Source organism: Geospiza fortis, unplaced genomic scaffold, assembly GCF_000277835.1.
Source record: "Geospiza fortis unplaced genomic scaffold, GeoFor_1.0 scaffold171, whole genome shotgun sequence".
Lineage (NCBI taxonomy): Eukaryota > Metazoa > Chordata > Aves > Passeriformes > Thraupidae > Geospiza > Geospiza fortis.
In genome coordinates, this window is record NW_005054313.1 from 8,542,617 (window position 1) to 8,564,757 (window position 22,141).

General features: G+C 41.4%; 1 protein-coding gene across 3 annotated transcripts in view; it reads right to left on the minus strand.

Moving 5' to 3' along the window:
• Nucleotides 1-108: 108 nt before the first annotated feature.
• DAPK2 (death associated protein kinase 2) overlaps nt 109-22,141 on the minus strand; it is a 33,587-nt gene continuing 11,554 nt past the window's right edge. The window contains exons 2-11 of one of the 3 annotated variants that reach the window (XM_005419688.2): nt 21,595-21,816; nt 18,093-18,231; nt 16,536-16,665; nt 15,370-15,418; nt 14,661-14,687; nt 10,858-11,010; nt 9,373-9,418; nt 4,441-4,530; nt 4,184-4,264; nt 109-3,658 (exon numbers count right to left, since the gene is read on the minus strand). In XM_005419688.2, the coding sequence (XP_005419745.1) occupies nt 3,584-3,658; nt 4,184-4,264; nt 4,441-4,530; nt 9,373-9,418; nt 10,858-11,010; nt 14,661-14,687; nt 15,370-15,418; nt 16,536-16,665; nt 18,093-18,231; nt 21,595-21,816 (1,012 nt within the window). In that variant the 3' untranslated portion in view covers nt 109-3,583. Of the gene's footprint in view, nt 3,659-4,183; nt 4,265-4,440; nt 4,531-6,788; nt 8,472-9,372; nt 9,419-10,857; nt 11,011-14,660; nt 14,688-15,369; nt 15,419-16,535; nt 16,666-18,092; nt 18,232-21,594; nt 21,817-22,141 lie in introns of those variants that run through there. The other 2 variants (XM_031055987.1, XM_014306509.2) reach the window with 2 other exon arrangements.

Below are 22,141 nucleotides of genomic sequence, written 5' to 3' on the forward strand. Positions count from 1 at the left end.
GGGCGCTGCCCCCTCCTGCCCTCCTGGGCTCCACAGCTGCGGCTGAGGGGCCTCGCCTCAGGCCCCGGCCTCGGGGAAACACAGACACACACCCGGCCAGCTTTCCAACATTTTATTAGCAAATTACAAATATATCTGCTATTTTTGACAGTCTGTACTATTTCCAGGCACAAACAAACAAACAAAAAATCAGTGTTTCTCCTGATAAAAAATATATGTAGATTAAAAAAACATCACCACTACAATAAGAATAAAACTAGCAAAATAGCCATACTTTAATAAAAATACTCGTGGGCTAATATTCGTGGGCTTTTGTGGTTTTTTTTTACTGTGCTTTTTCTTTTTTTTTCCCCAGACATCACATACTTTCCAGGTTCCCTAATGCAAAACAGAATAATACATAGAAAGTAGGCTGGAAGCAGCACAATTACACTGTGCCTCCCTGAGCCCGCTGAGCTTCACCTCATGGGACATACAGAGAACACCACAGCTGGGAAAACACTGTAAAGCTTCCTAATGCATCACCAACATTAGTCCTGAGTACAAGAGATTCTACACTCACAGCATGCTCCTACCTGGAACAGTCAGGGAAGAGTTTGTATGGACACGAGTGCTGCGTGCTGTGGTTTCTGTGCAATGAAGTTGTTTGGGAGCCAAGTGCAGTGACTGAGTGCCAGAGACAAAGGCCTGGCCTTAGCTCACCTGGGCACAAAAATGACTGAAGACTGAATAGTGAGCTGTCTGTAATGTCTTTGTTAAAACACCACTTTACATCTTTATAAAGGTAGAATTAATAAGCCAGAGCTTCATACAGCCTTGCACTCTGTCTGCCTTTCTGCTGAGTCCCATCTTTCTCAATAGTTGCTAGGATTTTACATGAGAATAACCCCATCTCCATGACAGCACAATCCTGATCCAACAGCCTAACACCTATTTTAACCAGGGCTTAATTTTCAGAAGTGTAATTTACATACACATCCCACAATCTCAAATTTGTGAACCAAAGGTGTTTTCAAAGTCCAGAAATTCAGAAAAACACCACTGGCTTGGAGTCTGTTTGGTTTTCCACATCCTTGGGAAAGCAGAAAGCAAAATTTGGTAGGTAAGCTGGGAGGCTTTTTATCCAAATATATATTTTTAGTGTTCTGTTTATGAAAGATTCCCTCCAGACACTGCCATGGTTCAACCCCCATTGGCAACCAGACCCCACAAAGCCCCTCGCTCACCTTTCCTTGGCCCTGGTGGGGAGCAGAATTGGAAAGCAAACCTCAAGGGTTACTCTGAGATAAGAACAGTTTTGTAGTTGAACTAAAGAAAAATATTATAATAATAATAATTAATAATAATGGAAAAGAAAAGAGAGGAATAAACCCCAGGAAAGACAAGTGAAGCACAACACAACTGCTCACCACCCATAGATCAATGCCCAGCCCATCCCTGAGCAGTGACCTGTGGCTCCCAGCCAACTCACCCCAGTTTACATACAGAGCATGACATTCCATGGGCTGGAATATCCCTTTGACCATTTTGGGTCAGCTGTCCCTGGCTATGATCCCTCCCAGCTTTTTGTGCACCTCCTCACCAGCAGAGCATGGAAAACTGAAAAGTCCAGACTTATGGTAACCACTACTTAGCAACAACTAAAACATCAGCATATTATCATCAACATGATTCTCATACTGAATCTAAAACACAGCACTGTACCAGCTACTAAGGAGAAAATTAACTCTATTCCAGCTGAAATTAGGATACACTGAAACTTCAGGTGTCCCTGTTACTGCTCCCTTTCAATAGATACATTACTGCGACATTTTTTGAGGATTCTGTCTCAAGAATTACACAGAAAGTTCAGAAATATATCTTTTAATTGAATATGAAGAGGAGCCCATGCCCTGCACCTCATCCCTTACCCAGCACACATCACAGGCTATGGCAGCACAAGATATAAAATAAATAGAAATTAAATAAGTAGTTTAAAAATGCAGTGCCATATTTGCAGAAACATTCACTCTCCAGCTTCCACAATCCATATATCCACATTCTCTTTCCTTTCCTCCAACTTTCCCAGTCCAAGATCAGCTCCACATCCCTCTCATACTCACTCGTCTCCACTGCTTTTTTCCTCCCACTCCCTCCCTCATTTTATGTTTCTTCCATCAAATCCTACGTTCTGCCTCTCCTCCAAAGTTTCTCATACATTTCCTTCCTTTCACAGAAGTAATTTCTTATCAACTGCATTTTAGTCTCCAACTAAGCAAGGATACAAAGTTACAAATATAAGTAGCATATTTTTATTTCTGTCTTAGAAACTGGAAGCCATCAAAATTAACCTGATACTAGTTTTCAACACCTTCTGCTCTAAAACCTCAGCCTAGAGGTGACAAGTGTAAAGCCAAACAAAATCAGTTTCCTTGTCCATCTATAGTTGTTTCCAATAGACTTGTTTTCTGATTTTTAATTCATTAAATCACAAAATAAATAGGAACTTCTAACAGCAAACACATTCAATGAAAACATACCCTAGTCTATGCACATTTTTTGGTACCAATTGAACAATACTGGCTTAGAAACTAATATCTTTTAAATGATGCAACTTCCCTGTGCAAAGATATTACATCAATATCAAAGTGCTTATTTCCTCAATTTTGGGTACAACTCTCTGAATAAAATACAGGTGTCTGCAGTCTGGGTTACATGTAAACAGCACCTATACAAATAGGTGTTAAAGAGTCTCCAATTTGCTGAAAATAAATAATATTGACAGCAATAACAAAGTCTAATAAAGACTATTTCTTTGCATGCTTTAGGTTTACAAATGTCCTTTTTTTGGTGAGGCATCCTGTCACCATTCCATGAAAATGTTGTATTTGGGTGTATATAAATCACTACAGATTTTTTTTCTCTTTTTCATCCAAAAATTGCCATGGCCTACCTCAGTGCCACAGTCAGTTACACTCACACTAACAATGAGAGTTGTGCTAATCCTCAGGCAGAGACCATGGCCAGAGCACAGTTCTTGTTGCATTTCAGAACTATTTACTGCCAGGTTCACAAAATCAAGGTTATGATATGTAATGACTTTGTGATCTTCTTTTCAGTGGCAGCAGTAACAGAGTACTGCATACAGCTAACAAAACCTGTCAGATACTTGCCATCAAATATTTATGCTATTAACAATTATAAAAACTGAATTTAAAGAAAATCCTTATGACTCGCTAGCAATTCCCTGACTGAAATAATAATGCCCACAGTCTTAACCACTGTGCGGAATGTGAATTACTCTGCAGTAAAGATCATCAGTAGAAACCCTACACCCTGAGTGCAGTTGACATCAGTATCACTGAAGTATCACTGAAACACTCAACATATAAAAGCACTCCAACTGGTGCTTGTGCTGTAGCATTTCCTTGGGAATCCTGATTCCCAACTTTCTAAAATGCTTAGTAGGCATTTAAGACCATCATCCAGTTGTTGGGGTAGTTGGACCAAGGACTTAGACAAGAAGTCCAAGTCTGCTGCCAGGGCTGCTTGCTTCAGCAAGGATGAAAGTTTCCTGTCTCCTGCCCCCGGAATTCTCATCCCATTATGATATGCTGCTTCTCCTCTGAGGAGGGGCTTTCCTTTGTGAAAGATCCTCATTGTCACTTTCACAGTTTCTCTGAAATAGAAAGACCACAAAGTCTCATGTAAATCAGATACCATGCTCTTAAACATGCTGTTCCAATATTATCAGTATCATCTACTGAGAAGAGCAGAGCTAATAGAGCCCATAACGTTTCACTTCAGAAGGTCACAGGCAGTGCCAGGGTCCCCCACTCTCCATCACAGAGCTGGGCACAAAGCAGTGAGTTTCCCTGCAATTGCTCAGATCTCAGTTACACCCCACGGTCATTGCCTGCCTGCGATCCAGACATCATCTGCAGGCTCCTTGCTGCTCCTTTACACAATAATGTGCTTAGCCTCTAGAAGGTCCAGCAAGTCACTGGCTCTCCCTGCACAAGATTCCTGTCACAGCAACAGAACATACAGCAGCATTAAAGACACAAATGATGCCATGGTCCCCTCTGGTTTCCCACTCCAAGCCACTGCTGTCTTGCTGGGCTGTGCATCCATGAAGGACAGCAAAAATGACTGCACAGTAAGACCAGCTCTTCTCTTCTTCCCGTGTGAGGAATGCACCTACCAAATTCTCATCTTGTGTCAGGACCTTCTTCACCAGCGAGCGCGAGAAGTGGTTGCACAGGGAAACAATGCGGTACGAAAGCTGTGCAGAGAGGGAGGAAAACCAATCTGATCACACATACCCAGTGCAGACATACCCAAACACATTTCATTCATTTACTGCCTATTACAATTTTACATTCAAGCTCTATCTTGCCCTCTGATCCCACCAGGCTTGGGAAGCCACATGTGAGAAGGATTAAAGGCTTGTTGTCATACCTTCCATCGCCGTCTAGCATATTGCCTTTTGAAGTTTTCCATGTTAACAACAGATGCTTTCCGAACCAAAGCCTGTTGCCTGTCCATGGGCTGGAAGATAAAAGAGCAATTTTATTCTTCAGCTCCCTTTGGTGCATAAAATATGCAAGATACCTCATGCAAACCAGAGCTAGCTGAAAGAATCTGGGGAAGCTACAGATTCATACAGGTTTTTTCATACAAAAAGAATTAAATCTAGCCCACTCTGGGCCTAGACAGGACCCTTTTGATCACAAATAAAATCCTAAAACTAGTGGGTGCTAAGGCTGTGCTTTCACTCTGTAAAGTTGCTAAGGTGCTTCTCATGCACACCTGCCCCATCTCCCTTTTCTCTAGATGACATCACTGTAATAAAATGGAACAAAGGTAGCTGTCATGTAGTATTAGTGATAAGGATACATGTTATCTGAAAAAAACTTCAGCTTTGCCCTTTAACCATAGCCAGAGTATGACAGCACAAGGCATTGACACCCAGGCAATAAGTGCAATATCTGACGATTGAAAAATAGGAATAAAGAAGAATATAGATCAGAATTCAGACATGTGCCTAGTCCTTGGGATGTCAACCTGATGTTAAGAAACAGATGTTCCACAAATGCTGACACAGTCCTTCTGAAAATGAAGCACATTTCACCTCCAAAAGTACTCAAAATTTGCATAAACCTTAAAACCAAATCTGATAGATTGCAAGAAAGAAATGGTTCAAAACCAGATCAGACAAGAGTGAAAAGAGAAAGGCCAGGAATCAGTCCTTCAAAGAGTATGGAGTGACAACCATTCCAGCTGTTCTGATCTGTGTATGTAGGAGGTGGATAACCCAGAAATATTTGTACTGAACTGGACTGGAATGCAGCCAAGCCATGCACCTGAAACAGCAAGAGTACCAAAGGAGAATGGAAAACACATCAGTGAGGATTTAAACATCTTTTTCAGCAAAATAATTTAAAACGTTTGAGACAACAAATTCACTCTTCTCATCAAATGCTGTAGGTTTAGCATTTTTGCACGTATCTCAGCAGCACTTTAAGGAGCCAAGCTATCAGCTGGGCCCCCTTCTCATTTAGATGTACACACCATTTGCATTCAACAGAACTGCGACAATTAAACATTAAATATAATTTCCTCACGCTGCAAACAGCCAGCTTGGTGCAACAGGTGAGCAGAAATCAATTTGAAATGGAAAAAACGTCACTGGCTAAATGTCAGCTGTACAATCATTATGAAAAATTTCCCAGTGCCCTTTCAGAACCATCGCTGACTCTAAATAACTCACTTTACTGCAGAGTGCTAATAACCACCTCTTCATTTTAAGTCCCCTGCAACCCAGTGACCATGTCATTCTCTCAAATCATCAGGATCTCTTCTCAAAAGCAGTGTGTGATTAGCCTCAAGGACAGAGTTACAACAACACTGCCCTCACCCAAACATGCTCAGGAACAAGGTGGCCTCATTTAATGCTCCTTTGCATCGTGCCAGTGCATTTGTTTGTAAAGAAAATCAATATGAACAAAGAATATGAGATCATGGCTGAGGAGAGGCAGACTCTCTTTCTTGAGAGTGCTTTCTGCAAATTCTAACTCCCACTAAGATTTAAGTTGCATTTTAGAAATTAAGGCTCTCTCCCCCTGACAATAAAATCCTGTGTTCCAGTTCTCCTGGACAGCTTTTAGAATGGGTCTTCCAGCTCAAAGAAACCTGCAGAAGCATTCTGAAACAATAAAAAATGGACACATGCAAAATGCTCAATCCTATTTGTCACAGTAGAGCCCAATTCTCCCCAGCCATCAGCGCCAGCTTGCCAAGGTCACATCCTGGCTATCTACACTATAGAAGCTTTTGAAAATTTCACATATTGTGCCAAGAACAATGACACAGAGAGCACATCCAGTCTCCATTCTCCTTCCAGTACAATGATGGGAGCAACAATATCCCAAGTGAATAACTATTTTCACAATTCTGAATTTGCCTCAGCCTCTGCACATCTTTGTGAGGACAGCAGTAAATGGGTCCACTGTACTCTGCAAAAAATTAGATGAGAGTATGCTTTTATCTTTTTATCTCAAATTAGGAAACATTATTCTTAATCATGTTAGGAAGAACAACAATTCAGTTTATTTAGGTCATTAACTTCTCTGCAAAAGGAGGAGGGAGGAGGGGCAGTGAAAGATAAACTCTAATACATATATGTAAAGATTCACTCTAGCTGGACTAGAGCTATTATCTCGCTGATTCTTGTAGTTGCACAACAGTCACCATGCAGCAAATGCCCACAGAAACTCGGTGTCTTTTTCAGTCAGGGAACAACTGCATCCTGCATAAATAACTATTTATTGTGTTCAAAAATGAGATTGGTACATCTGTGCATATTAATACAGTATAATCAAATGACTTCTTTGAAATACAAGACAGCAGGGCATGATTCAAGGTTGGGTTTTCTTTTACTTTATAAAACCTAAGGAAAAAAATCTTTATAGCAAGAACACTAGTCTCAAATGCCACACCATAGATGCCATAGATTAAGTTAGTTGTGGCTTTGTAATTTTCTTCACTGTAGAAAACAAACCAGATGACCATATTATCACTTAGTCTAAAATTGACATTTGCACTGCAAAATTGCACAGTCATTTCATCATTATAAGTTCCCAATGGCGTCTTTTGAATAGAATTTCTTTGGTACAGGACAGGAAACTCAGCTGTCGATTAATCCTTTCATTTAAAATTCACCTTACCTTTGATGGTAAAAGAGTTCACCCTGCACAATTGGCCTAAACACTAATCCTAAAATTCTTCATTGACAGCCATTTCACAGCAAATTTCCACAGTATTAGCTAAATTACTACACCATTTGCTTTAATTTACAGATTTAACCTTTACAAATACTTGTATCATAAGGTGTATAGAACTGTCTGCAGCAGGGCTATCCAACTGTTTCCTTCAGCCAACCAAAGATGCTTTGAGGGGATTTTTTATTAGTTTCCAGGCACCCAGTTTCTAGTAAGTACAGAATGACTTATTCTTTATTCCACATTAATTACCTAGTAATCTTTAGGAACTGTAATACATGACACAGAGTAAAATATAGGCAATACCAAAGGTTTTGGTGTTAGATGTGTCCATACCACTGTGATAATCTTGTTCCTGCAAGTTCAGACACTGAACACAGGAAAAAAACAAAACAACTTCAACACTACAAACCACTGGGACATTATGGCCTTGGTCAGCAGCTTGTGCAATACATCAGAACTTCTACTTCAATTCTAGGTCATGTTTTTGTGTAGAATCTATGCACCAGAACCTTTTTAAACTGATGTACATTGAAACAAGCAACAAACCCTGCACTTAGCCTGATCTCAGTGTTACTGATGGGATTCTGTCACATCGAGATTCAACCCTGCAAGAAATTCTTCACAGCAAGATCTATTCAACAGCTCCATTAGTGATTCATTAATATCTTTGTTGAAAACAGAGTGAAAGTTTCCATTCACACAGGCTTCATTTTCCAGTTGAAAACTGCTCATTAAATCCTGTATCCACTTGATTTCCTCAGAAAGTTCCTGCCTGAGGGATTCATACTGGCTCTGCAGCTCAGCATATTTCCCACACAAGCCTGCGAGACTGGCGCCGACAGCCTCACTGTCCTCATGCAAGTGCCTTTTCAGGGACTCCATTTTACGGTATTCATACTTCAGCTGCGACAGCGTGTGCCTCACGCTTTCACTCTCTTCTTTATACCAAGCTTCTTTCTCATTATAAATAGAAAGCAGAGCATCCATGTCCTCCTGCAAGGAATCGTGGGATGCAGCCAAGGTGCTGAAGCCCTGCTCCACACGGGAAATGTCCTCTACAATGCGGGCAAAGCGCTCAAAGTTGATGTAGGTGTTGTTGGGGGGCATGCTCGAGTGGCACTTTATGGTGTACTCCCTCAGGCGTTTTGTCTTCAGCTGCACGTTCTCCACCTTCTTGTTTTCCTGGACTTTGGTTTCATCTTTCAGCTGGTGAGTCGTCAGACAGAGGAACCAATATTACTGAACATTTACAAGACTGCAGCGATTCAAAAAGTCTACACAAAGGATGCAGGGACAAAGGGCTTCCACAATGCTGGGAGATTCTTTGCTCACAAAGATTTTCCTTCGTGCATTTGATTAAAAGAAACAAACACCAAACACATAAGCCCAGAACTGAATGTGACAAATGCTTTTCATTCCAATGTGATGAGTGCAAACAACATGGCTGCAATTTATTTTCATGCTAATTTTTAGCAATTAATAGTGTCAATGCTATCAATATTTGTAAGAGGAAAACCAACAACCCTAATACCACACCAACTTCTGTGCAATGCAAAGCAAAAACTGAATTTCAAAAATCCTCATTAGTCATGCTGAGACTAGCTAAATGTATTTTCAGTAAGAGACTTATCCACATAAGCAAGCAATGTTTATGATGGAAAAATACATACAGACACACAAATGTAAGCAAACCAGAACACGGGGTACACAGCAGTTCTCTCTCCAGAGAAATCATATTTTCTATATTGATTGCAGTCAGCTTTCAATTCAAGAAAGCACAAAAGCCAACACACAGTATATGCCCATGCAAACAGAGAGAAATGGAAAAATGCAAAGCCCAGTCCAATATGGGTACTGTAATGTGTAATAAACATCAGAGCTTTGTTACTCTCTTTTTGAATGTTATCATAATAAAGGAAGTAATTTGCAGAAATCCAAGGATTTGGTCAGACCCAAGCAATTTTCTCCCTGTACCTCTCTTTGAGTCACCCAGCATCAATCACAAAGTACTTAGAGGGCAGTTTTCCATTTAACACACCAGTAAGAGAATATGATCTCTGTTTTGCTCATGGAAAAAAACAAGATCTTTTTCTTTATTCAGTCTTACCGTTATCCATGGATGAGATAGAGCTTCCTGAATCGTAAGCCGCTTCCTAAAAAACAACACAAAAAACAACCCAAAAACTTGAATGATAAATACTTGGTACAGAAGTCCATTGACCCACACTCTTCCCAGGCTTCCTATGAAGCTTTTATCAGGATAATTCCAGGAAAAACCCTCAAATTTCAAGCTTATGTTTCTCCCTGAGGCACACTGCTTGGGTGCAGTTTAGTTACTGTTCTAAACTTCAGTAGGTAACTGTCCTTACTCCGCACAACTTTAATTCTTATTTCATCAAAATCTACCTGTAGTTTTGTGCACCCTTCCATGAAAAGTTATACAACATTCCTTTGTTTTGTTCATCCGACGTGCTTAGAAAATACATTCTTGCTATACACCTTTGATACATCTGTGTCTGAATCAACAGTAATTATACCAGAGATCACCAACAGTAATTATACCAAAGCTGTCCTCTGGAACACAGTATTTCAGCACTGCAGGAGCTGTTGTTTCCTAAAAGCAACATTTCTGAGAGGAATACAGCAAACCTAATCAAAGTGGATCAAACCTAACTTCCTTCTGCATTGTAGCAGTTTGGGGAACAGCATGTTAAGAGCACTGAGACTCAAAGACAGAAACAGCACTGCACAGGCACCATGTCTGCACACGGGACAAATACCAACAGCACTGACTTCTCCTTGGAGCTGCTAGACCTGTGCAAAACTCCCATCAAACACCTACTCTACCCCAGACTGAGGCCTGATGATTTGCAGAAATCTTCATTGAACAGCTCCTTCTCTCTCGTAGCTATTTTCTCCCCTAATGAAGCCATTAGAAAGAATCACAATGGTCTGACTTTCCTCCAGGACAAAAAAGGTTACAGGGAAGGAGATGCTACCTCGGTGTGCACTTTATTAAAAGCAAGTAAAACAAAACTAAACTAAACTAAAAAAAAAAAAAAAAACAAACCAAAAAAAACCAAAAAAAACCCCAAAAACCGTGGTTCCTGTTACCTGGGAACAAAGATCTGCATAGCTGTCACACAAACCCTAGGTGACTGCCACAGATACAGAGACTTAGAACAACTCCATATCAGCACATGTACTGATTTTTCTGGCATTGCACCACTGGGGGCATATTCTGGGATGGTATCACCTCCTTAGTAGAGTAGTTAATAAGAAACTGAAATAGTGGAGTGGTGGTTACCCTGAACTCAAGACTGTGCACATCATTTTCAGCCCTTCAGCTACACCCTATTGTGCCAGCTTGACTGAGGTGAGAATTCAGTCCTGAACATGGCATTTAGCTGAGGAGATTTGGTTCCTCTCCTCAGGATTTGGGGATGCAGTGATTAACTAGGGTCACAGCAGCATCCACCTGTCTTGCTCTTGACTGGCAATACACACTGCAAGAAGATCTTTTTCACTCGTCAAGCCACATTTCACCAGGTTTATTTTAGAGATAAATGGATCTTTCTGAATATTTGCTTACCGTGTATCTTTCACCAGTAATTTCTGAATAAAGTCTTTTGCCAGGTCACTAGTATTGCTGAAAAATTCTTCATCAAAATCGTAATTCACAGCTGTGATGTTGGCAAGTGTTTCTTGTTTAGTTTCTCCAAGGAAAGGTGATGCACCACTAAGCCTAGATGAGTCAGAAAGAGGAATCAGTTGGTAAAATAAACAGCAGAAGTCCGATAATGAAATTACAGTGACCGTGGAATATATTCTTAGGACATTTGTGGCTCTTGTGTTGAAGCAGCTCTGCCATGTAGGAAAAAACATGGCCAGCTTTGGCTCACTACAGCTGTGGCTCACTTAGCTGAGCCAGACTTGCACTGGAAGTCTCTAGTGGAGCACTAATGCATGCACACAGAGAGAAATGCACTCAGGAGATGCTCCTCTCCTGAGTGCCTCATTTAAGTCATTGCTAATCAAACTAGAAGAAGTTTCGCTCAGGAGAGTCTCTATCCCTGTGAGCCCACAAAGACTACCAGGCTGCAGCTTCTATAACCTTCAAGCTGATAGTGTAGTGTTTCTGTAGTTCTTCTTCAGGAAGGAAAAGCTCTGCCCCTACTTTTCTCTCTGCAAAGCTGCTGATGAGTTCTCTGCACAGTGGGTTCAACCAAGAGACCTTTCTCAGCTGGAAGCAAAATACAACATATGATCAGAAGCCAGGCACATGGCCTTGCCTAGGAGCCAGCTCCACTGGAGAGGCAGGGCCGTGCTGCTCAGTAAAAGGAATCCACAAGCAAAAGGGCTTTGGCTGCAATAAAATCCAAATGTTTCAGGACAACACAAAATTTCTTTCTCTTGACATCCTGCTCCAACTGCAAGGATGTAATGGAGACAGCATCATAAAAATATGCCATTTAGCAATCTTGACTTGAGAAAAATGTTTCCTGCTGCTTTGCCCATCTCTCAGCTGTGATTGTCAACCTTCATCTTTGATGACTCTGCACCTCTGCTCCATAAAACTTGTGTCAGAACAGAGTTCTCCCAGACTCCTCTGCCCTCGCTTTCCTCCAGGCTCCTTCTTCCCCAACACAAAAAGATGCTGACTTGCAAAACTCTGGTTTACGGGAAATGTTATTTATACCAAGGAGATTGATCTCACCCCTTTTCTTATAATCTTCTGGACTATTATTGTGCTTATCTATTATGTCCAGCTTTGATAACAGTTTCAGGATGCAGTAGGCTCAAAACAGGACTGCAGCAACTCCAGGGAACTAAACTGAGGTTTTGAATACTAAACCATTTGCTTACATGATCCCACTCTCAACAAACTTTGTCTGTATTGCCACCACCAGGTTGGCTGGGAATACTGGGGGATAAGCAGAAAGTTAGATGGGACCACCCAAGCCTTTCAGCCCAATCCCCAGCTACCATATGTCATCTTATCCACAGAATAAACACTCAAGTGCATAAACTGCTTCCTCCCCCCTCTACAATCACACAACACCACCAAAGCATCTGAAACAAGCAGGGGAGCATGAGTGAGGTCCTCCAGTTGTCTTTGATGCAGTAAATTTCATCTCATAAACCACAGTCAGTCTCAATTCTTAAGGGGTTTAACATACTTTCTCTTAAGCCTTGGTTCCATTTCTGCTGGCTACAAGTAGGCATCTCTCCACAGACCATGAGCTTTGCTCCAAAACTGCAACTTGGAAACCTGCCCTAAGGCCTTGGCTTCTCTTCCCCTTCCCCAAATTATGCCATGAAGCAGCTGTAATTCCACCTTCTGGCCCTTTGTTGGAAGCCAAAATCAACAGTCCGCTATTCTCTGATTTTTTCTTTTTTTCTCTTTGGGGCTCAGTTTTGAAATCTGTGAAATGGGAGGATTCTCAAATCCTAATATCCAATGCAACTGGCTTTTGTCATATCCTGACTCAGTGCCTGTAAATATGTACCAGCAGACCTCAGTAATAAAGGCTTTGCCCTTATAACCCACTGAATCATCGCAGAATTACTGAATGGAGGACTTGGATGCATTTTTCACTCTACACCTGATGATGGCATCTATTTGATTGCTGCCACGTTTGCTAAAGTAGGTGGTATCATAGACACACCCCCATTATTCAGAACACTTCTGAGCAAAAGGCTTTAAAACTAGGAGGCAATATGAGTTGAAGGCATGCAAATCTCTCGTCCATAGCCTATCATGCAAGCTGATCCCTCCCACTGTAAAAATTGTGCTCTTTTTTCCTGATCATTTGTGTGGAGACATTTTTCTACCTCAATGACCACAACAATCATTAGTAGCCAAGCAGGTAAAACAGCTCTTCTGTGCTGGATGCAGTACAGGAACCACTCCCTTACTCTGTTCCAGCACAGACCCCTCAGTATAACAGGAAGATCTGAGGAGAAGCTGGCTCTGTGCATCACTAATCACATGCTAAGTATTCCCACCTACTGCTTGACCTCAACTCGTAAGTTTTCCTCTCATCAAATAGGAATACCCATTTTACCAATTCACAAAGTTTATGTCCTGGCAAGTACAGGTGTGTCAGTGCAGATCAGAGTGCTGATAAAAAGCAAGGGTCTGGACAGTATTTTAAATCCCTGTACCTGAGCTTGGGCTCAACCAATACCCCAAACTTTTCTTTGCATTGCAGAAAAGAAGGGAATTTGTTGCACTGAATCTGATTCCTCAGACCCTACCTCTCTTCTACAGCTTTTGGGGTGTAACCCTTATGCATAGGCCAAGATTAATTTTCCACACTGAAAAGACAATCCTTCCCCTTCAAGCCACTGTACTTGTCCTGATGCCTGAAATGTGTAGTGTAAATCCATCTAATACAGGAGTCCACCTCCTTCAAGTCTGGCAGCAAGTTATTTCTCTGAGTATCACAAGGAACAGCCAAAGCCATGGGTGTGACATTCCCAGCAAGCAGTGTCAGCTCCCTGCTCCCCAGGAGTCACAGGATTTCGATGGAAGTAGGTAGGATCAAGGATCACTGTCTACTCCTGCAATTCTCATGTCAAAGGAGAGGAAAAGCAAGGAGTGCTGCTCCTCTGTCGCATGCATTCATTGTCACACAAGTAGTTTCCCAGGTTGTCAAGCTCCATCTTAAAACTCTCAACTACTTGTCCTCAGATACCCACAGAAACTCATTTATTTGAGACCTTGAGCACATCATAATTCCCTCTTTATTTATTCACCACCAGTTGACACGCTTTTCTTCCAAAGAGAATCTGTATCTAAAAAGTATTCTGTGATCTATTTTGCCTTTATGCCTACTGACTATGATGATCTCTCCAACCAACCTTTGCTTTACTAGCTTTAACAAACCCTTTTTTTTCTCCTGTAAGTTGAATTATCAGCTTCCAGGGTCAACTTCTCTGCTCCTCTTTCAGATTAAATTCACCTTTTTGAAATGGGTGACCTTACTTATGCATAATAATCTAGACTGCTACCTTTACAAGCAAATAAAAACTTCACTGTTTCCACCTGAAATAATCCAACTTGTAAATGGGACTGTTACACTTTCTGTTTCTATGCTCTCACGCTGGCAACTCACAGTCATTCCAGGAGCTATTAATCTTCTTGGCTTTTCCATCCTCTACCATTTGGAACTGATGAAATCCCACAAAATACAGAAATGCCTAGTGATGCCCCTCTTCTTTTACTCCTTATTTTAAACTGAAAAGGCTGTGGGATAACCCCTGTCTTTTAGACAAACCCCTGCTCACCACACATGTGCAGGTCCCTAAATGGCTGAAGGGAAGAACTGTTCTGTACTAGTGCCACGGAGCTTTAGGAACATTTCTGCAGGAGTGAATTGTTGTACTCACAGTATGTAGGTGATGACTCCTATGCTCCTAAAAAACAAAGGACATTAATTGCAGGGGTTCTACACGACCAGTATTCTTCCTAATGTGCAGAATACACAACAGTCAATAGTAGCTGCAATAGAGGCAGGAGAGCCATTGTGACTTTAGATAACTGCAAACATCTCTTACAGAACAGGGTTTTGAGGAAAAAAAAAAATTTTCATATAACATCAAGTAATGTGGATATTGGAAGTCTGTGTATTTCTACTCAGTGGGTGCTTACTACAGTGCACACATGAAACACAGAGGAGCAGAAACAGGATATTTGATTTGGGGTGACCTCTTTTGCCTGCCTTCCCATTACATTAGTACACAGGTCTCCTCTGCGTGAAGGGCTCTTACAAATAAAGCTGTCACAAGCTCTGCAGGAACATGTTTCCTTCTCAGAGTGCTCCTCTGCATGGACAGTGGCAAACAATTAACTCTGGAACTGCCATCACTCCAGTTTTTCAATGTAATTTTGCAGAAATTAAATGCTTGTCTTTTAATTTAAAATAATGTATAAAAACAGAATGACAGAACAAAGACTCATTAATTGTATTTAAGTTTTCGTTTGTTTGGGTTTTTTTAAAATTTGTTGTGGTGCAATGGATTCTATTAAGAGCAAAATAGGAAAAAGTAATTGTACAGTAACCAGAAAAAGAAAGCACAAACACATTATAGAACTTACCACATGTCTGCAGCTAGCCCAAGTGGTTCATAGTTTACGATTTCTGGAGCTGTAAGAAACATTTAATCAAACAGCAGCAACTTAGGTAACAAATTTTTACCAGGCTGGAGTAGCAGACTAAGAATTACCAAGAGGGAGAAGGGGAGGAGGGAAAAGTTAATTAGGGAATACATTGTTTATAATTTTACAGCCCAAATACAACTGTTCAGAAGAGATCACGTAGCGTAACTTGGAGCATAATGCAACTCAAGAATAAGGGTAAAACAGACATTATATAGTAATTATACTGCAAATTACAACAAATAACAAATTATTTCACCTCCCAAGAATGCTGCTGCCCCTAAGCATGAGCTTTAGATTTGTTTTTTAACTGGTGCCATTATAGCAACTTCATAAATGCCAGTCAGAAAGAGCCCTTGAGCAAGAGATTGAAATAACTTGCCAGACTACACTGCTATCCATGTCAAACTCTTTATCTTTATAAGAAACTTATCTTTATAAACTGGATTTCACACTTGGAAAACATCCCCATATAAGACTGCGTGAAGAGAAAAGAGCAAGGGTGAAATAAGTTGGAAAGAATTATCTGTAACAGCTGTGTTTAACTGGAATATTAATTACAATTCTCTACCCAGCCCCCAAACAAACCCCAAAATAGAAACTAGTAGAAAGGAGCAGGAATAACTTAAAATCCAGGCGAGTCAGATCAGAATTATGACCAGTGAGGATCAAAAAGAGAACCACATGGAAAAATGTAAGGGGACATGAGGGTACTCAGCAGATGTACATTGTGAGGTGGTTTTATTTACAAAGCAATGACAGATACCCATGTAATTGTGTACTCATGTACCACAATGCAGAGATCTACTTATCCCAGGCAACAAGTAAAAAGATTATAATTTGTATATGCAGAGCTTCACAATCTCAATCCTGAATTTACATCTCTAAATATTTATTTGGCAGCAGCCTAATCTCACAGGAGTAGTACTTCTGGTTTACAGAAAGTACCTTTGCTTATTCCAGAAAAATAATGTAAAACACTGGATTTAAGTGGCCTTGACAGAAATAAGATCAAAACTACTTCTATCCCTCAATTTTTAACTTTGACAAGATGTCTCAACTTCCTCTGAAATTTGCAAAGTAAGACAAAGGAACGTGTCACTCACCTACGAATTCTGGAGTTCCAAATATATTTTTAAATTCAACTCCATCTTCTATTTTGTGAGCCAAGCCAAAGTCGATGAGTTTGATGTGTGGAATAGGGATATTCTTGTCTAGAAGCATAATGTTTTCAGGCTAAAAAAGACAAAAGATAGATCTATGTTATTAAAATATTAATATCTTGGAAAGTAACAGAGCTTTCAAGTGCTTTTTTTCCTTTGCATATACACCATCATCAAATAAGAAAAACATCCCTGTGCTTAACCATTTACAGTTGTTTTGACTGAGGTAGCAGGCAGCTGAAGCAGTGCAGGTGTTTGCAGACAAAATGCTACTGCCCAGCCCTGAGTGACAGCTGCACAGCACAATATTTTGCTGACAGCAATTTTACTGATCTGTTCTTGGAATTTACAGTTCACAATATTTGCCCAGTTGACTCTATACTGTATTGTAAGCCAATGGAAGATGTTTTGGTAAATGCTGAACCTATTCAGGGAAGGACAAACCAACTTCTGTATGAGATTAAATTCACAGCTGCAACAAAGCCAAGAAAAGATTCAGCATTTACCAGCTGAACAGTCCAGAAAATGCAAACAGTTTGGATCAGAGGTCCTAGATCATACCAAGCTATTAAAAGAACATGTGGCATTCTCACAGCATTGTAAGACAAAGCTGAAGCTTGAACTGTGAAATCAAAACTAACATGTTTAACCACAGACTTTACTTTTTACCAGATCAAACATATTTCATAAAGTCCTTTCTTCAACTAAATTTCTCAGCCTTACCTACTCCCTACCATGGCCTGAATTCACAGGTTTCAGAGTAACCATGGGTTCAATTTATCTCCCATGATGAGCTTTAATGCATTAATCTGTCATAACTTAATCATAACTTCAAGGGCAGCAGCGAGAGAGTCTGATTCCCTGCTGGCAGCTGCCTGGCTTTTCCACAGCAGAATCTAACGTGGAAGTTGCTCCTGCTAACACATTCTCTCAGTCAGAGCTGCACTGGGAAACAGAGCATATGAATAATTTATTCTCACAGTCATTGGACCAACCATGTTTTAGCCTCAGGGTAACAAGCCTGGTTTTCTTTCATGGATCTAGGGCATATATGTTGACCACAGACACATAAGGTAAGCTTCTTTAGAACAGACAGAACAGACTGATATAGAAAAAGTCACTGTCACTACCTCATGGAGGACTGTTTTATTCCTTAGGTGGTATAAACCATTATAGCTCCACTGCAGGCAAGGGAGCCCTGTCAAATGATGAGATAATGATGAAATATCCTCTATCTGATCAGATCACTGCTTAAAAATACATCTCTAATTTAACACTTGCTGAACTCCACACTCTGTCCTTTAAAACCCAGGAGAGTAATTTAGTGAATATATAATAGGTCATTTGATAGTCACTGTCAGTTTAATGATTCTTTATTTATGCTTTCTGATTTCTACCTTGCAATTCTTGCAACATCTTCAATAACCACCTGACCTTACCCATATTAAATATCAAAAGTAGCAGCTCCAGATCAGCCAAAGACTAAAGCAACATCTTTACCTTTAGATCAAAGTGAGCAATTTTCTTAGAGTGAAGGTAATTCACACCATCCAAAATCTGCTTGATGAACCTGGTTGCTTCCTCTTCACTCAAAGACTCTTTCTGTGCCAGGAAGTCAAAAAGTTCTCCTCCAGAAACCCTGTAAAACACACCAAAAACATCCTGTTATCTCCTGCACTGCAATCCATAACAAAAATGCAAGCAAAGAAAAGTAAAGCAGCAAAGAACCTCAATACAGTTAGAAAAAGCCTACTCATGCAGCCAACCATGAGTTTTGTGTTCTGGTCCCAGGTGTGCCTAAACCTTCTTTTGGCTTCAGCTCTCTTCCCTGTAAATTAAGGACTGGCTTTTCCATTGATGCTGCAAGGATCACAAAGGGTGGAGTTACACTGTTTGCTGAATCCCCAGACATGCACCTATCTCAAAAGGTCAACTTAACCACTACAACCGCTATCTTTCAACATTTTCATTTTGTATGAACAAGTTGTAAGAGTCAACAACTGCTGAAGAATTACTTTTCTTAGCAGTTCCCATCAGAACCTGAGGTAGTAAAATGTGCCAACAGAATCTTTTCTCTACAGAGCAGCCCTTACCCTGTTCTACTACAGATTCTTGCCTGACATAACTAACAGGAAAGGATTTCTTTGGTGCTGAATTTTTTAAGAAGAAAGCAGATTGCAGTAGGCTGGAAGGTACCAAAACCAGTTTTCCCAAATCAAGGAAGTGCTCTTAGTTACTATGAATTTTCGCATCAAAACTGAAATCCATTGCACCCTTATTAGTGTATAAGTTTTATTTTCATTTCTGTGCCTTCTACGGAGAGTTCCAGTGGTATATTTCTGTTTATCTAAAACAAGATCACCTAAATATTGAATTAGGCATTGTTTGCAGCTATTATTCATATTTATGTTTACATTTATTGTTGCCAGTTCACACTGTCATTAGTATTATTGTTTTATTCTCATTCAGATTCAGTTTTGGGGACACCCACAGAACAGTTGTTACTCCTGGGTGCTGGTGCACAACCACCTGCGCTCAGAGTGCAAGCAAAGGGCCTGAGAGACTCTACAGTCATTTTGGAAAACAAGCTCTTGGCCTGTCAAAGCACTGGCAGGTCAAAATGCTTTGAGTTCCTCAGGTGCTACGAGTCACAGACAAGTCAGATCACAACTGGTGCTCCAGAAGTCTTTGGGAAATTGCTCCTCTGACCCCAGGCTCCCACACAACACTGGTGGTGACAACATGGTGATTCCCTACTCTGCCTCTTTCAGAGGAAGCTACTGTCAACAGCTGCACAACCTGCAAGGACAAGTCCACTGCAAGCAAGAACAGCATGTCCAAAGCCACAAAGACATTTGGTTTGTGTCTTAGCTTCCTCTGCTGTTCCTGCTGGTGACAAGGTGCCTTGTTGTTCCAGAGACTTACACTGGGCATAGTGACTTGCCCACTGATTACTTGGTTTTTTTTCACACTTCTCACATAGTCAGAAACTTTTCTAATCCATGTGAGGCAGGACTCTTCACCTTGGCAGAAGTTACCTCCTTTCACCTGGGCAGAAGTCACTTGATGCTTCAATTGTTACAACTAAATGCCTGGCAAACAAAAATAAGCTTATATGACCCGGAAATATGTTGCAACTACTGTCTTTAGCTGCCACCTTCTCCTTTCTATTAATCTCAGTTGTTCAACCTGTGAGACTGTTACTTCATCTCTTGATTTTCTTTTCTAGGTGACACCTACCAAGGGTCTCAGCACTACCATCAGCCTTCCCGGACAGGTTTTGTTGTAGAGAACACTGGGGAGGAGAGAACCTGTAGAGAAGACACTGGTTTATCAATCCAACCTGCTTCCAGGCTGCTTCTGCTTGGGCAAAGCAGGCTCCAGGCAGGGCCCAGGACACAGAGAACAACAGCCCCACAGAAAGCTGGGGGCAAGTCCCTGGACAATGTGCAGAAGGAAAGAGAAGCCATGTACCTGCCAAACTGCACTGCACAGCAATGGACCTGGCACTCCTCTTGAACAGGAGAACCAGCACCTGCAGAACTGACCTCTCTGAAAAGAGGACATGGTTTTGCCAGCACTGTGAGTATGGGAGAGGGTCAACATTTCAGACAAATCCTCTTTCAAACACCAGGGCACCTTCTTCAATTACCCAGCAATACTGGGGCCATTCTTTTGAAGCTGAAGTTCACTGTAGATTACCACACTTGCTTGGCCAGGTGCTGCTACACTTACTCTGATAAACAGCAGGGAATATGAGACTCTGAGAGCAGGGTGTCAGAGGGGAAGAGATTATCTCTTTACAGAGAGAATTTAATTATCTTTATTAGCAATTATCATCATCCTCAATTTGTATACAGCAGCTGAATGCAGAGGCCTTTATCAGGTCAAATTTCTGTTGCATGCAGATTTTTACAAACTGCAATATGTTACAGCCTGACAAAAGAACACACAAAATATGTCAGGCCACATGAGGACAGGGAAAAGCAGAAGGTAATGAAACAGGAGGTTGCTTTAGCTCAAGGTAGTCACCAGTGAGAAAGAGCAAGTTCCTTCCCTGTCTTCCAGAGCTTGGCCGCAGAGACCAACATTTGGCCATAGACATCTACTTCAAAGTTAACAGGTGCTCATCATCACTCATATGCCATCTTCCAGCAGTCACACTAATCTCCAGGAATGCTCCCTGACCTAAATGCTGGCTCCCCTAGAGAGCTCCCTCAGGGATAAAAGCCTCGTTGCCTGGATTCCATCCACAAGGTCCTGGTGTCCTAGGGAATATATGGTCTACCTAACTTCAAGCATGGAGACTGTATTTCCTGCCCCATACACACTGAAAAATTGCATCATTTTGCATGTAGGGGTGAGGAGGTCCACTTGTCAGCAGGACCTAAACGGCAGTGGTTTTGCCCCCTCATATCCTCAAGCACAAGAGTAAACAGCTTTTCGTCATTCCCATCCTGCTGCTATTCACCTCAACAGTCAATGCCAAGGGATTAAAAAACCTTCTTCTTCTTCCCTTGCCCTCCTCCCCTTTTCTCCTCTAGCTGATCTAAATGAGGAAAATATGGAAGTAGTGAGAATGGCTGCGAATTTTGGAAAAGGCTTGATGGTCTCACATGTATTGAAAGAGATGAAAGCAGGAAGAAAAATAAAATGAGCATTCAGTGGCCACTTGCACTTCCTCCAAGGTTTATGTCAGGGCAGCTCTAGGCAGACACGAGGTAATCCCTCCCTTAGTAAACTGTTTTCAAGTTGACAAGATTCCCTGGCCCGGTATCAAATGACCTCAGCTGATGTTCAGGTGCACCTGTATCCCCAGGGCACATGGATGAGCTGGGGAAGTTGTTTACCACCAACCTCACTCAGTGCTCCTGCTGAGATTTGTGAAGCCTGAGAATGCAACAGCTCCATTTATCAGCACCCCTGTGCTCCAGCAGCCTCTGCAGTGCTCTCTGGTTTCTATTCACCTCAGCCATGTCTGCAGGGAAGGGCTCTTACTCACAGCTCCAGGATGAGGACCACGTCTGTCTTGTTCTCATAGATGTCGTGCAGCTTGACGATGTTGGCGTGCAGGATCTGCTGCAGAATGCTGACCTCGCGCTCGATCTCCTCCCGGCTCACCCCGCGCCGGCTGGCCCGGCTCTGGCGCTTCTTGATGAACTTGGCAGCAAATTCCAGCCCTGTGCTTTTCTCTCGACACTTCTTCACTATAGCAAACTGGCCACTGCGAGGACAAGGATACAACAGAAATGCTCTTACGGCTTTTACATGACAGCTTCCCACATAAGCCAGTCCCATACAAAGCCTGATCCTGTTAGCCCCAAGCAGCACTGCTGAGCACTACTGAGCTCGTTCTTGGTACAAGAGTGAGGACTGCCAGGACTCTGCAGTCAAAGGCAGTAGAGCATAACAAGGTAACCTCCTACTGTGTCTGAAATTTAGCAAAACTAAACAATGACTGACAAAAGGAGTTTAAATCTCTAAAAACAGTTCATGTTTAAATCAATAAGATCTGCCTCAAAAGGTTCAAGTTACCACTACTTCACTTG